This window comes from Quercus robur, chromosome 4 (assembly GCF_932294415.1).
Source record: "Quercus robur chromosome 4, dhQueRobu3.1, whole genome shotgun sequence".
NCBI lineage: Eukaryota > Viridiplantae > Streptophyta > Magnoliopsida > Fagales > Fagaceae > Quercus > Quercus robur.
The window spans coordinates 81451747-81465565 of NC_065537.1; the positions used below are offsets into that span (position 1 = coordinate 81451747).

General features: G+C 36.0%; 1 protein-coding gene across 1 annotated transcript; it reads right to left on the reverse strand.

Annotated features, from left to right (window-relative positions):
* Positions 1 to 7936: 7936 nt before the first annotated feature.
* On the reverse strand, positions 7937 to 10862 carry LOC126722744 (uncharacterized). The gene is made up of 7 exons (XM_050425896.1): positions 10239 to 10862; positions 9810 to 10151; positions 9086 to 9715; positions 8933 to 8999; positions 8451 to 8507; positions 8326 to 8330; positions 7937 to 8017 (listed from the first exon to the last, which is right to left on the reverse strand). The coding sequence occupies exons 1-7, from the start codon at positions 10860 to 10862 to the stop codon at positions 7937 to 7939; spliced, it is 1806 nt and encodes a 601-aa protein (XP_050281853.1).
* Positions 10863 to 13819: the final 2957 nt, after the last annotated feature.

Consider the following 13819-nt stretch of genomic DNA (forward strand, 5'->3'; position numbering starts at 1 on the left):
TATATTAACTAAAATAATTTTATTATACTATTTATTTATATTTATAATATATTATTATTTATAAATAGTAGAAATTTTCTATAATATTTATAATACTATTTTCATAATAATATTTTTTTGATAATAACAATTTTATTATTATTAAAATTGAATGATTATAATTTTTTATAATTCTAATAATAAATAATAATTTCGAATAGCTAATATTAAATATTAAATAATAATAGGACAATTATTCCAAATTCATAATAATATATATTTATTATTATTAAAATCTAAATTTAAGTTAGAATAGAAATATAAAAAGAATAGAATAAATTCCCTGTTCTATAGGGATCATCTATAAAGCGGGTTTTGTTTTGAATGTATTCAAACAGAAAAGCTGACATAGATGTTATGGGCCGAAATTTCTTTTCTTTTTTTATGTAATTTAGTTCACATCTGACATATGTGAAATTTGTCCATCTTTCATAAAGGAGCCGAATGAAACCAAAGTTTCACGTTCGGTTTTGAATTAGAGATGTTAAAAACGATGACTCCCAAAGAACAGAACAGAAAATCTATTTTTCTTAAACCTCGACAGATATGAGCTGTTGAGCAACTGTCGAGCACACGGGCTGAGACGGCTTTCTTAAGTTCGATAGATGTAGCTGTCGAGCTTTAATAAATTTGCACTATTCAGCTTGTTTCTTGGACAAACTTGAATAACTTCAACACTTGATCTTGAAACCTTGTTTCTTGAAGTATTAAAAACACCCAGATCTACCCAATTACAAGTAAAGTGTGTTTTATCAAAAGATTAGCTAATTACATAAAAAAATGATATATGTTCTTAACAAGTAAAACACATATGTCCTAACAAAGACATTTGACAAACATGGCTGGTGAAGTGATTACCACTGCGGTGTATAATGTTATATTTGTTATATTTATTTCCCATGAGTGGAAGAGGGGTTACTAAGCTTGTTGAGCTTCTTTTGGAAAACCTTCAGTAAAGGGTTCTGTGGACTAGCTTTATGAAGTGGTTTGTTTGCAAATACGGGTTGTTACAGAAGGCTCATCTTCGTGACTTGTATGTCATGTTACAAATATACTCATTTTCTGTGCTACATCATTTTTCTCTATACAGGTTTATGAGCCTTCTCAGCTTGAAAGTATATGCATCTGCTTTTCATTTCCCCTATTTTGGTTATGGGGGTTGCATGCCATGTAATAAGTTCAGAGCCTCATTAGGTTTTTCTGCGTAGATGTTCTCTTATTGCAGCATGCATATCAAGATGGCCGTCTAGAGGAGGTAGTTCTACGTCATCTTGGGTCTAAAGATGGAGAAACTGTGATAGCTAAAAATATTAGGTTTTGTCTGTACCTTTTGTTGTTATTCTTTTTCCCTTAAATAATTTCATATTCCCATGCTCACTGAGTTTTGGTTATTGCCAAGCTGTCAGAGTTCCTTGGTAACATGCGTATAAGGTGAACAGATGTTGTTTTATAGTCTAGAGTAAGTATGAAGTTATGACTTGGATTCTGCTTTCAGTAAAAGTATTTATACATTAGGACTTGACCTGTGGATTAATTTGTTGATGTTCCTTAATTTTAGGAAATTTTTTATTCCAACAAGAACTCAAACTAATAAATAAAAGTAAATTAGTATACTGTGTACCCGTGGTGCAAGGGTTTTACATGACCTCTACTTGGAATGCATTAGCAGTCATTTATATTGAGCAAAACATATCAGTCTTTGACAAATAATGGCTTTGTTGGCCATCAGGAAAGTTTTCAATAATGGCATGCTCTCGTACTCACTGAATCTAAAGGATTGTCTTGATGGTTATAAACTTATGATACCACCTTAGCACTGTGGTTTTGCCAAAAAACTGGTTATCAGTTGCACCAGTTTCATCAATTGCAAAAAGTGTCTTAATTGCATGAACCTGTATTCATATTGCAGGAAATCTAATGATATGGAGAAATCGTGCGCCACTTCAATTGCTAAGTTCTTTTCAAATGCCAATGTGGCACTCCAGTTATTTTTGAGGTATGATGCAACAGAGATATTTATATGCTTTTCTAAGAATTGTGTAAGTTGATGGTTGCTCAATTGGACCCCAGAAGTGACCTTCAATGTCTCTTTGCTTTACAAATATATATTCTGGTTCCATTGCCTCTGCTGCCTAGTTGTATTTATTCACCTTTCAATGGTGAGATGTTTGATTCTACCTGTTATGGGTGTTGGGAATTTTTGGTTTCGGTATTTTTTTGGTCCAACAAAGTGATTTGGAGGTTGGGTCTTGGTGTGATGTCAAGTGCCTTCCACAAAAAGTAACAAGTTGTGGGTTTGACCTTGGTATTTGACTTGATGATTGGTTCTTATTTCTAAGTTTATATTGATAACTTGGATTGACATGAAATTATTGGACGGTTCTTACAACTCATGCCAAATGAAATATGCAGTAATAGTTTGGATACGGATGATTTCTCCTGCGTTTGCATTTTTTGTTTTTGGTTTTTTTTTTTTTTTTAACTGACCAATGCCTCTCATGAACATTGCAAACAGGCAAATGAACAATAACCCACGCGTGAATAGTAATTTTTTAATTATTTTTAGTTTTCAGCAAAATAAGTGGTATCCAAACGGACACTAAGTAATATTTTTTAGTCACTGTTCTCTGAACCTCTCAATGCTATCATTAACGCAGATTTGCTTGCTGGAGGGGACCAGGACATGGAGTGTTGGGCATGCTATACTATTTATCAAGGTGCATCTTCTATCAAAGTAATAAAATCTTCATGCATTGGATGGGTATGTTTGAGAGTTCTCATCAGTTGTCTATTAATGGGATAATGATTTTTAGCAATGGACGTGTAAATAGCCGTGCTGTTACCTAGCTGTATGGTTCCCCCCCCCCCCCCCCCCCCACCAACTGTGATATATTTGGAACTATTTATATAATTGGTTTTTTTTGGCTTCCATTCTTGTCAATATGGAGCTGTGATGACATGTTCTGGGCAACATTGTTTGAGGTCTTTTGTATTCTAATTTGAATTTTCCTGCTTTTTGAGGACATTGCATCTTGCGGGATGTAAATGGGGTTAAGAGCTCCCTAAAATCAATAGCTTTTACAGATACTCATATCAGTTATTATACATGAAAAACTAGCTTCCTCGATCGCTCTCTCCTTGTTTACTAGTTCAAAAATGGTAAGAGTTTTAAATGAATGTTTCAGTGCAAAAAATAATAAATTAGCCGTTTTTAATTGTATACTTCTAGTCATTAAAAATATATGAATGGAGATTAAACTCTTGATTAATGTATAACTAGTAAGTTATAATGTTTTATGTAAGATGATTTTGGAGAATGTTGTATATGTGTTATAACATAATTGTTATAAAACTTTAATAGTAATGAGTTCATCATAAAAAAAAAAAAAAAAAAAAAAAAAAAAAAAAAAAAAAACAACAACAACAACAATTATAAATTGCATACATACATATATCCATTATAATTATTCAATTTAAGTAATGAGAAATAAAAAAATATATTTAAAATATATTAAAAAAAAAGCTCCTATTTTAACGTCAATGTTTAATCAGATCTTATTAAAGCTCAAAATTAAAACTAAAAATTCTAATGAGTGCAATTAGTGCCAAATCTACCAAGTTTAGATTTGAAAACACTTATTTTTAGTAAGTATCCCAAACTAATATTAACATGACCATTTGCAATATGCAGTTATTTGAAAGTCACAAATGCAATGGCTAAAAAGTAATTCCAACATATAAATTTGGATGATCCCTTAAATCTTTTCAAATCTTCAATTCTTCATCATACATAGAAAACTTCATTAGTATACATAGCAGATTGCCAAATATAAGCATTTGCATGCCTTAAAATTATAAATTATTATTAATTAAAAAAGGCAAAGTTCCTTTTAGCTGGAAAACATTAAAAATAACATCCAAAGGAAACAATGGGGAAAAATAAAACTGGCCTGAAAGGGATATTCTAATTTTGATGATATATTTGTGATTTTGGCAAAGGTGTGAATTGTGGAGAGAGAGAGAGCAATTGGATATGATTGTATCCTTTGTCGTTGCCTTTGTCATGAGATTTTGTAAACCACCTTTTTTTAGCTATATGTAATTCCAACAAAAAAACTCAACACGTCAAAATTGAAAACTCTAATGTTAGATTGATAACAACATAGTTAAAACCTAACCCTCTATTGATTTATAGAGACAAATTTATAATAAATAAATTTAGTTAATTTTTGTTAAAGCGTTGTATTTGTGTTCCCTCTTACGTACCTAGGAAAGCAATCACTTTTCTAGAATAAATTTTCAAAAGGGGAAAAAGAATAAAATTTCAAACCCTTACTCATCATGTTTGAACTTCATAGATTTTAGAGATTTACCTTAGGAGTACCCGTTTGAAGCTCAATGTGTCCAATAATACATCAAGATTTTGAGTTGTGAAAACGTTTAGTTAAAGATTTGAGGGAAAAAAAAGAAGTAAAAAGGAGAACCAATGTAAAAAAGAAAAGAAGAGAAGTGATTGTAAAAGGTTATACTTCTGTATCTCACAGTTCCTCTCTTTCTCAACCACATAACTCCAAAACTTTCACAACAAACAAATCACCACCACATCCAAATGAATTTGGCCATTAAAGCAAGACACGGCTAGGATTATAAAGTGGAGCACAAAATTCATAAAAAAAAAAATTGAATACAAAGTTGTGACTTCTAAATCTACATAAAGGATTGGTTAGATATCCCTAGAATAGTGCAATTCTTTTTTCTTGTTTTCTTGTCTATGTAGTACATGTTGTACAGAATACTGCCGAATGTTTGTACATACATGTCATGTTAAGATCTTAATCTTAGGACTTAGGAGGAACTCACATTTCCATATTCAAATGCGATGAGAGGCTCACTATCTGTAAGTTTGTAATGGGAGATGAGTAACACTTGGCAACTATTTCATCTAAAATAGTTTTAAAGAAGGTATGTCAACCACAGTTTTTCTCATTATTGTTTTATTTCATTCTCTTTCCAGTTTCTAAGTTTCGACGTCACTTTCTTCTTCTTCTCTCTCCCCAGTATCATCACCAAAACCGTAGAGGCAGAACCACCAGGTTTTTTTTTTTTTTTTGAATCAACAATGAAGACCTGCACATTGCTAACATAGATTTCAGTCAATACCCAATATCATCTTATTGAGAAGAATAATTGAAAAGATTTCACAAACCCACCATATTAGCCAAATTGAAATCCTGAAAATTGTAGAGTATAAACATGCGAGAAGGTAATGAAAGAAAATTTTCCAAAACAAAGATTTAAGATATCTTTCTTGGCCATAAACTTCACCTTTTGAACCACAAAACAAATAGATACCCATCCTTTTTCTGATGACCGTCCACCTCCTCAGGTCAAAAGCATCAGCTTTGGGTGGTGGTGTTATGGGGGATTTGGGTTGCAGATCGATGGCAACATGGGTAACAATGGTGGAGATTTGGGCTGTCTCGTGGTAGTGGTAGGTGGTCTAGGATATCCGTTTGGCTAAAATGGTGGGTTTTGGGTTTTCAGTTTCTTCTGTGAAAATTTTTCAGTTTGGCTCAATAGATGATGGTGAAGTTGCAAATTTGTTTGACAATGGTGATGAAGGTATGCTGGTGATGTTGCAAAGCGAAGAGAAAAGGCATGAGAGATGAAAAAATGAAAGAAATTTTAAGACTTTGTTAAGACCCAGGGCTGGAACTATGGTAAAGCCTAAAATATAACTTGGATAATCGCAAGGGGCGGGCAAATGAAGGGTTAGAGCATCTCTAACAGTTATTGTATATCTATTTTTGGAACACCAAATGCTACCGTTCATGCTCCAGGGGATTCTCTAAACACACAGATTCTCTAAATTTTTTTTTTTGAAGTTGCTACAGAACTTCTCTAAATCTAGAGAATACTGTAACAACTTCAAATCAATTTTTTTGCTTAAAAAATTATCTCAGGTATTATTATATCAATTCTTTCTCTCTCCTCCAGATTTCTTTTTTTCTCTCATTCTCTCCGTTTCTCACATAATCCAAACACAAAACAAAATCTAATTCTTAAAATAAAGTTGAATCAAAACAAGCAAATATGGAAAAAAAAAAAAAAAAAAAAAAAAAAAAAAAAAAGGGAAGAAGAAGAAGAACAAGCCAATCTAACCCCGTTTCTCACAGTATCCAAACACAAAACACAAAACAAAATCCAATTCTTAAAATAAATTTGAATCAGAACAAGCAAGTATGAAAAAAAAAAAAGGCGAAAAACACATTTTAGTCCCTACATTTTGAGCCGATTCCCGTTTTAGTCCCTAAGTTTTTTTTTTACCGCTTTCAGTCCCTCTCCTAAAAAACGATTCCATTTTGGTCCCTACCGTTACATCATAAACGGATATTGCTGATGTAGCAAACGGCATTGATAATCAATAATAAAATAATGTCTACAGTGCCACTGTTAGTTACTCCCGCCCTTACTAGTCACTTACCACTCACGTGACGGTCCCTAACCAAGCAAAACCCCAAATCACCCAAATAGAAATCCCTAACCCCCAAATTTCCTCAGCTCCTCGCTCATCAGTCACCACACGGATTGAAGTCCCTCACCAGTCACAAACTCAAAAACACCTTCAAATCAATTGCTCCTCGCTCACCACACAGCCGAAAACCATCTTCAAATCAACTGCTTTCCATGGATTCAAGCTCGATGTCATCGAGTGGAAGCTTGAGGAAAAGGGGCCCAACCCGATGCTTCTGCTTAGAGAGACCCGTTGTGGTCATTTCGTGGACATTTGACAACCCTGGAAGAAGGTTCTACGGTTGTCGAAATTACTGGGTAAGGTAGTATCTCTCTTTGTAATGTTTTTAAATTTCTGGGTTTTTAACTTTGGAAGCACTTTAGGTTCCCTTTAGCCTTTCTGTTTTCCTTCTTCATTTTGGTTTCAATCTTGCAATCCCCTTTAGTCTAAGTCTAACCCCTCTCTCTTTCATTTACAGACCTTTTATTTCTCTTAGTTTTCATTATTGTCTCGCTAAGACCGTCATTTTGATCTTAAACCAACACAGCTTCATAATATTTGACTACCAAATTTTTTTTGCTAATTTGTAGAGAAAACCCAAGTTGGTTTTCTTGTCTTGGGAACCCAGAATTTCTTTTCTTAAATAAATAAAAATTTTAAAAAATTTAAGGAAAAAAAAAAAAAAAAAAAACTCAACTTGTTGCTGACAATATAAATTGTGCTAATACAAGAACATTGTGCTAATACTATTTTAGTTTCTGATAAGGTAGTATTTGCTAATACTATTTGTTATTGTTTTTCATGATTTTGGTTGTTCATTTAACATCATTTATCTGGCCCTTAGGTGTCAGGTTGGACGCAAGTGTAAATTTTTTCAGTGGCTTGATGATGAAATCTGCGAGCGTGGCAAGGTGCTGATTCCGGAGCAGAGGCAACGGATTTTGACCCTTGAAGCTGCCATTGTAGGCTACAGGAAGAGAGAGAAGAGGCTGCTCATTTGCCTGGGGCTGTCTCTGGTGATAAGTGGGATGCTACTTTGTTTGATGCTTCTTCTGGTTGGCTAAATAGGTGGGGGGGGGGGGGAGAAATGGGTCATTAGGTGGGTAGGTATTAGTGGAAAAAGGCCTGAATTTTGTTGTATGTATTAGTGGCAAAAGGCTTGAATTTTGGTGTATGTATAAGTGGAAAAAGACCATAATTTGTATTGGAATGTGTTGGTTTGTAGTAGTGGGAAAAGGCCTGATTTTTTGGTGTAATTCTCTTTGCAATCCAAGACTTTAGCAATGGAATATGGTCTTTTTAATTAATCTATGATTTGTGTACCAATTTATTACATTATTGTTAAGTGTTTGTGCCAAAGCAGTTTGTGATATTAACTGTGCATCAACTGTCAATTTTGATATTAACTGTGCAATTTGAGAAAGCATCCTGTTTTAGACAGCAATTTGACACAACAATTTGACACTGCAATTTTGAATGGAAATAGCAATTTGACACAGCAATTTGACACAACAATTTGACACTGCAATTTTGAATGGAAACAGCAATTTGACAAAGCAATTTGATACTGCAATTTGACAGCAATTTAGAGAGCAACTGGTTGCAAAATAAAAGAGGCAGCTCTTTATGTATTAAAGGAGCTGGCTGCAAAATATTTAGCATCACCAGCAGCCTGCATAATTTACCAAACCTGCATAGTTTCTGCATAACTTACCAAACCTGCATAGTTTCTGCATAACTTACCAAATCTGCATAATTTCTGCATAACTTACCAAACCTGCATAATATACATTTATTCATACATCATTACATCATTACACATTAATTCATACATCATACATCATTACACATTAAACTGGCTACTGCCCAGCACATTAAACTCCAATGCTCACCAAACCTGCATAATCACCAAACTGCCCAGCAAAGCTAAAAACCAGCAAATTTGAGTTTAAGCCTTTTAAAAACCAAAGCTAAAAACTAGCAAAGCAAATCTGAATAATGGAAGCTGAATCATCATAACAATGGGAGAATAATTACAAAATATTTAACACCAATGGTAGTTTTTGGTGTACCACAATAATTACAAAATATGGGACAAAGTCTACCAAACACATTCATAAAAAAAAGGACTTGGTCAGCCCATAAACATATGCCAATTGTTCTAGTAGTTACATAAATATATGAAGAGTGCTTCAACATATAGCACAACAAAAAAAAAGGTCCTGCTTCAGTTTGCTATCTTTTAGCAGATCTCATTGCTGTCATATATCTTGCTGCATTCCCAGTTGCATTCAAGGTTTCAGTAGTGACTGCACTTCTCTTCCTCTGTTTTTTTGGTCTTGGATTGGACTGGTTATCAGTGGGGGGGTGGAGGTGCACTTGTGGTCATATCATCATTAGAGCTTGGTTGTGCCCTGTGTACTGTTGGCTGAGCATCCTTGGCTGCCTGCAAGCATAAGCACAATAACAATTAATAGTTTGCCAACTGAAAAATAAAACAATGAGGATATCTAAGTCAAAGTGTATACTTACCCTTCTAGTGGTCCTACTGGCTTGGGATGCACTCCCAGGCAAGGAGGAGTTCCCTCTTACTTCTCCCATGCAGCTCCTCTTGTTGTGTCCTAATTTCCCACATAACTTGCATTGTTTTGAGATGCCTAGGCCTCTATTTTTTCTGTGACTTCTAGGTTCATCAGGCTCCAGTGCCCTCTTCTTCTTAGGCCTGCCAGGAGGTCTCCTCTTGATAGGGGGTTGCACAGGTGGCAATCCACTAGGTCCCCACATATTCTGGCCATTGATGGGCTCTATAATGGGTTCATAGCAATTAATGTAGATAGTCCTTTTGTAGCAAGCATTGACATACTTTTCAGCATCTTCACTGTTGAAAAATATGCAAGAAATGGCATGGCAACATGGTATGCCAACTATGTCCCACTTCCTACAGCTGCATTTCTTCTCTTCCAAGTCCACAATGAAACTCTCAAGCCCATTCTTCACTTCAAACTTCATACGACCAGCCCAACATGCTATCCACTTGCTGCATGCCAACTTCTCCTTGTACAGCATTTTCCTTATCTTAGGACACAACTCAGATTCCACCTTCGTAATCATTTCTCTGTTTGCTTGAAATCTAGTCATCAGATATAGCCTAATACACTCAAGCTATAAGCACATAGAGAGAAAGGGAGAATTAATCATTCATGAATTACATAGGTCTATGGATCATAATGCACATGAAAAGGAGAATTATGCATACCATAGTGATTATAGGTTTGCTCCTGAACTTAACTATCGTGCTGTTGAAGCTTTCACACATGTTGTTCAAGACTGTGTCACTCTGGCGATCACTTTTGAACATGTGCCTAGCCCAGATAGTTGTTGACTGAGATTGCAGCCATTTGAATGCATCTTCATCCACCTCCTTTAGCTCATTCATTGCCCTCTCAAATGCTTGCCGATAGGTAGCCTTGGCTGCTTTCCAAAAAAGGTCTCTAATATGGACACTAGGATGATTTTTCCTCAAATTTTGGTATAAATGTCTGCAGCAAATCCTGTGCTCGTACTGTGGCCAATTGTTAACAAAGGTGTTCACCAACCCCTGCAAAGCACAATCATTTAATTCAGCAAGCAATGAAGCTACCATTAACTACAAATAATTCAACAAGCAATAAAGCTACCAGCATACCTTCTGCTGGTCAGATATGAACACCCATTTGTTGTCATCTCCTATGTCAGTAAGCAATAAATTAAGAAACCAGGTCCAAGTGTCCTTTGTTTCATCCTCTACTACTGCATATGCGAATGGGAAGTATTCATCATTGGGATCTCTGCCAACAGCACACATCAGCTGACCACCTGTCTTGGTCTTCAAATGGCATGCATCTAGACCAATGATTGGCCTGCACCCTACCAAGAAGCCCTTCTTGCAACCTTCAAGGCAGATGTAGATTCTTTCAAAATATGGCAGCCCGGTTGCCAATCCATGCTCAGCTGCCAAATCACCGTCCTCATAAGTATGCACCTTCATCAATATTGTGCTCCCAAGACTGCACCTTCTCAACTCATCACAGTACTCCCATAGTTGGTTGAACTGTGCAGTGTGGGTCCCATCAACAACATCTTGAGCTCTCTCTCTAGCCCTACTTGCCTTGCCTGCACTTATGTTAACCACATACTTCTCATGCACAGCCTCCTGAATATCCTTAAGCTTTATGCCAGGCTGTCTCCTAACCCTCTTCACTAACTTCTTCCCAATGTATGATGTTGTGCACCTTGGATTTCTATAGCTTCTGCTGCATGTGTGTTCCATGTTCAGTGTTTTCAATCTAAAACTCTTCTCCCTTGGCACCTTTGCAAGGTAGGCAACAAAACTGGACCCTGGCTAGCATCGGGCTCTCACTCTCACCAAGTCATTTTTCACAAATTTTATACCCCACCCACCATGGACTGCATAATCAGTTATAGCATCTTTAAATTGTTTAGCTGGGATGAACAACATATCCTTTTCAAACCTAAGGTTCTCAGCTTTGGCTACTGGCCTAAAGATTGGATATTTGCTGCTCCTAATAGAATTGTCAACCTCAGCAACAGGGATGTCATCATCACTTGAATCATCACCACCCTCACTGCTTGATGATGATTCATCAAGGCTAAGCAACTCCTCACTCTCATAGTCAGAATTCATGACACCACCACCCATTTGTCTTGCTTCAACCTCAGCATCTTCAGCTTGATTGTCCCAACTATCAGGACTATCTTCACCAATATTCATTGGTTGCACTTCTGGTTCTGGCTCTTCTTCTAAGTCACTCCTCTCATCCTCACTGCCCTCACTACTCTCCTTAACTTGGTCATCAACAACTGGTGCTTTGCCAGCCCTCCTAGCACAAACTTGCTCATCATCTACCTCATGTGGCTCACCATGGTCAACATTAACAAATTCAGCATTATCATGGCCTCCAAATTGTGAAAAATCAGGTTTGTACTCTTCATTATCATTTTGAAGCACTCTGTCACTAGCAAAAACCTCTACACCTACACCTTCTACTTCACTACCAAGTACTCCAGCAGCTAAGGGATCAAAATCCTCCATTGGTAACTTAACTGGTTCATGCACTGGATGCTCCACAAAGACATGAATCTCCCCATATCCCTTCACTAAGTCAGTCATGAACATAGCAGCATCATCATCAACCACCTGATGGAAATTTGACCGCTCTGGGTCCACACCAAGCATTTTATACTATAGCTTATCTACTTCAGAGTAGCAAAAATCCCTACATATACTCTCAATCTCTACTTTTTACCACCTATCTGGGTCACAATTATCCACTATATCAACTGTCCCTCCCACATACACTTGAGGGTTCCACATGAAATGCCCACCATGGTGGACATGCAGAGTAAAAAGCTCATTCATCCTACATGCAAGTCACGGGAAGAAAACAAAATGAAAATGAAAACAGATATTAATAATACTTTTTTAGGCTAATAAACAAATAAAAAAGCATATAATACCAACAAAGGGATCACATGGACCCAGCCACTTCTTGAAAAGCAAGACACAATACAGACAATCAATGCAAATACCAACACAAAGATTCCACGGTTTATCAAAGATCAATATAGTGGTCCCTGATAAATAATAGTGACACATAATACAGACAAACAATGCAATTACCAACAAAAATACAGTCAGTAATGTGGTCCCTGATAAACAAAAGTAAAACAAACAGAGCCGCAAATAACAAAAGCAACACGCAACAGCCAAACAATGCAAATCCTAACAATATTCCACTATCACGGTCAATATTATGTCCACTACAAAAGTTATAAAGGGAGAGAGGAAGAGAGAGAGTGAAAGTGAGACACAACGAGAGAGAAACAGAGATAGATTGAAATTCCAGAGCAATAACAAAACACAATATCTCAAAATTCTCAAATTCTCAAAACCCAACAACTGAGATTGAAACCCAGAACGATTACCCAGCACTTAAAATGGCATTCATAACATAACGAGAGAGAGAGAGAGTTGGAGAGAAATACAACCTTCGCAATCTGCTCAGCACAAACACACTGAAACTTGCCGATTTGTGGGTTTTTTGTGCTTGCCGATTTATGGGATTTTTGTGCTTGCCGATTTGTGGGTTCTTTGATCGGTCTTGTGATGAGCAACGAGTAAGGTAAGAGATTAGGGATTTTCAGCAAGTTCGCTGTTAGATCTATTTGGGTGATTTGGGGTTTTGTTTGGTTAGGGACCGTCACGTGAGTGGCACGTGACTAGTAAGGGTGGGAGTAACTAACAGTGACACTGTAGACATTATTTTATTATTGATTATCAATGCCGTTTGCCACATCAGTAATATCCGTTTATAATGTAACGGTAGGGACTAAAATGGAACCGTTTTTCAGGAGAGGGACTAAAAGCGGTAAAAAAAAAACTTAGGAACTAAAACGGGAATCGGCTCAAAATGTAGGGACCAAAATGTGTTTTTTGCCAAAAAAAAAAAGAACGTTGATTTGACCCAGGTGGTGGGGAGGAGGATGAGCGACGGTGGGGCGGCAGACGTGGTAGCGCTGCGTGGTGAACGCCGATCTCCACCGACTTGTCCTTTCGGCGACCTCGATCTCCACCGGCTTGCCCTCTCTCTCTCTCTCTCTCTCTCTCTCTCTCTCTCTGATGTGAAGCAAATGAGTTGCTAGAATGTTCTTGAGGTGAAAAATAAAATAAAAGAAGGGGGGTTGGACACTTGTGTGGAGGAGAAAAGCAAGAAAAAGAAAAAAGAAAAAAGAAATGAAACGTGAATGGATGAAAATGAAATGAAAGGAAGAAAAATAATTTAAAAAATAAAAAATCATAATTGAAAAATACTACCACAATATTTTCATAATATTTTCACAATAAATTTTAAGTAACAGATTATTATTAGTTAATATTGGCGAGTAAAAAAATAATTTAAACGGTGGGTTCAAATTAGAACTAGTAACAACTTTCTACATAAATTTTGTTGTGAAAGTATTGCATAAAATGTTGTGAATATAATACTTCTCATTGAAATATATAGTTGTTAAAAAAAGAATAAATGGTGATTAAAAAAAGAATAAACAATGAATGAAGAAATAATATAATGAGATAGAGAATTTGTTGGAAAGTATATTTGAAAAAGTGAGTAGGTAAAAGCTAAATGTCACTGTTTATTCTCCAAACAGTACAAAAATTTGAATAAGCTACTGGAGATGCCCTTAGACGTTGCAGGGCTAAATTAA

What these genes read in the sequence shown, in the direction of transcription:
- LOC126722744 (XM_050425896.1), bottom strand. Translation starts at nt 10,862, where the DNA reads ATGGAACACACATGCAGCAGAAGCTATAGAAATCCAAGGTGCACAACA. An exon ending in TCATATCTGACCAGCAGAAG is followed by an intron (nt 10,152 to 10,238) that starts GTATGCTGGTAG and finishes TGTGCTTTGCAG; the next exon opens with GGGTTGGTGAACACCTTTGT. An exon ending in TAATGATGATATGACCACAA is followed by an intron (nt 8,508 to 8,932) that starts GTGCACCTCCAC and finishes GGTTTTTAAAAG; the next exon opens with GCTTAAACTCAAATTTGCTG.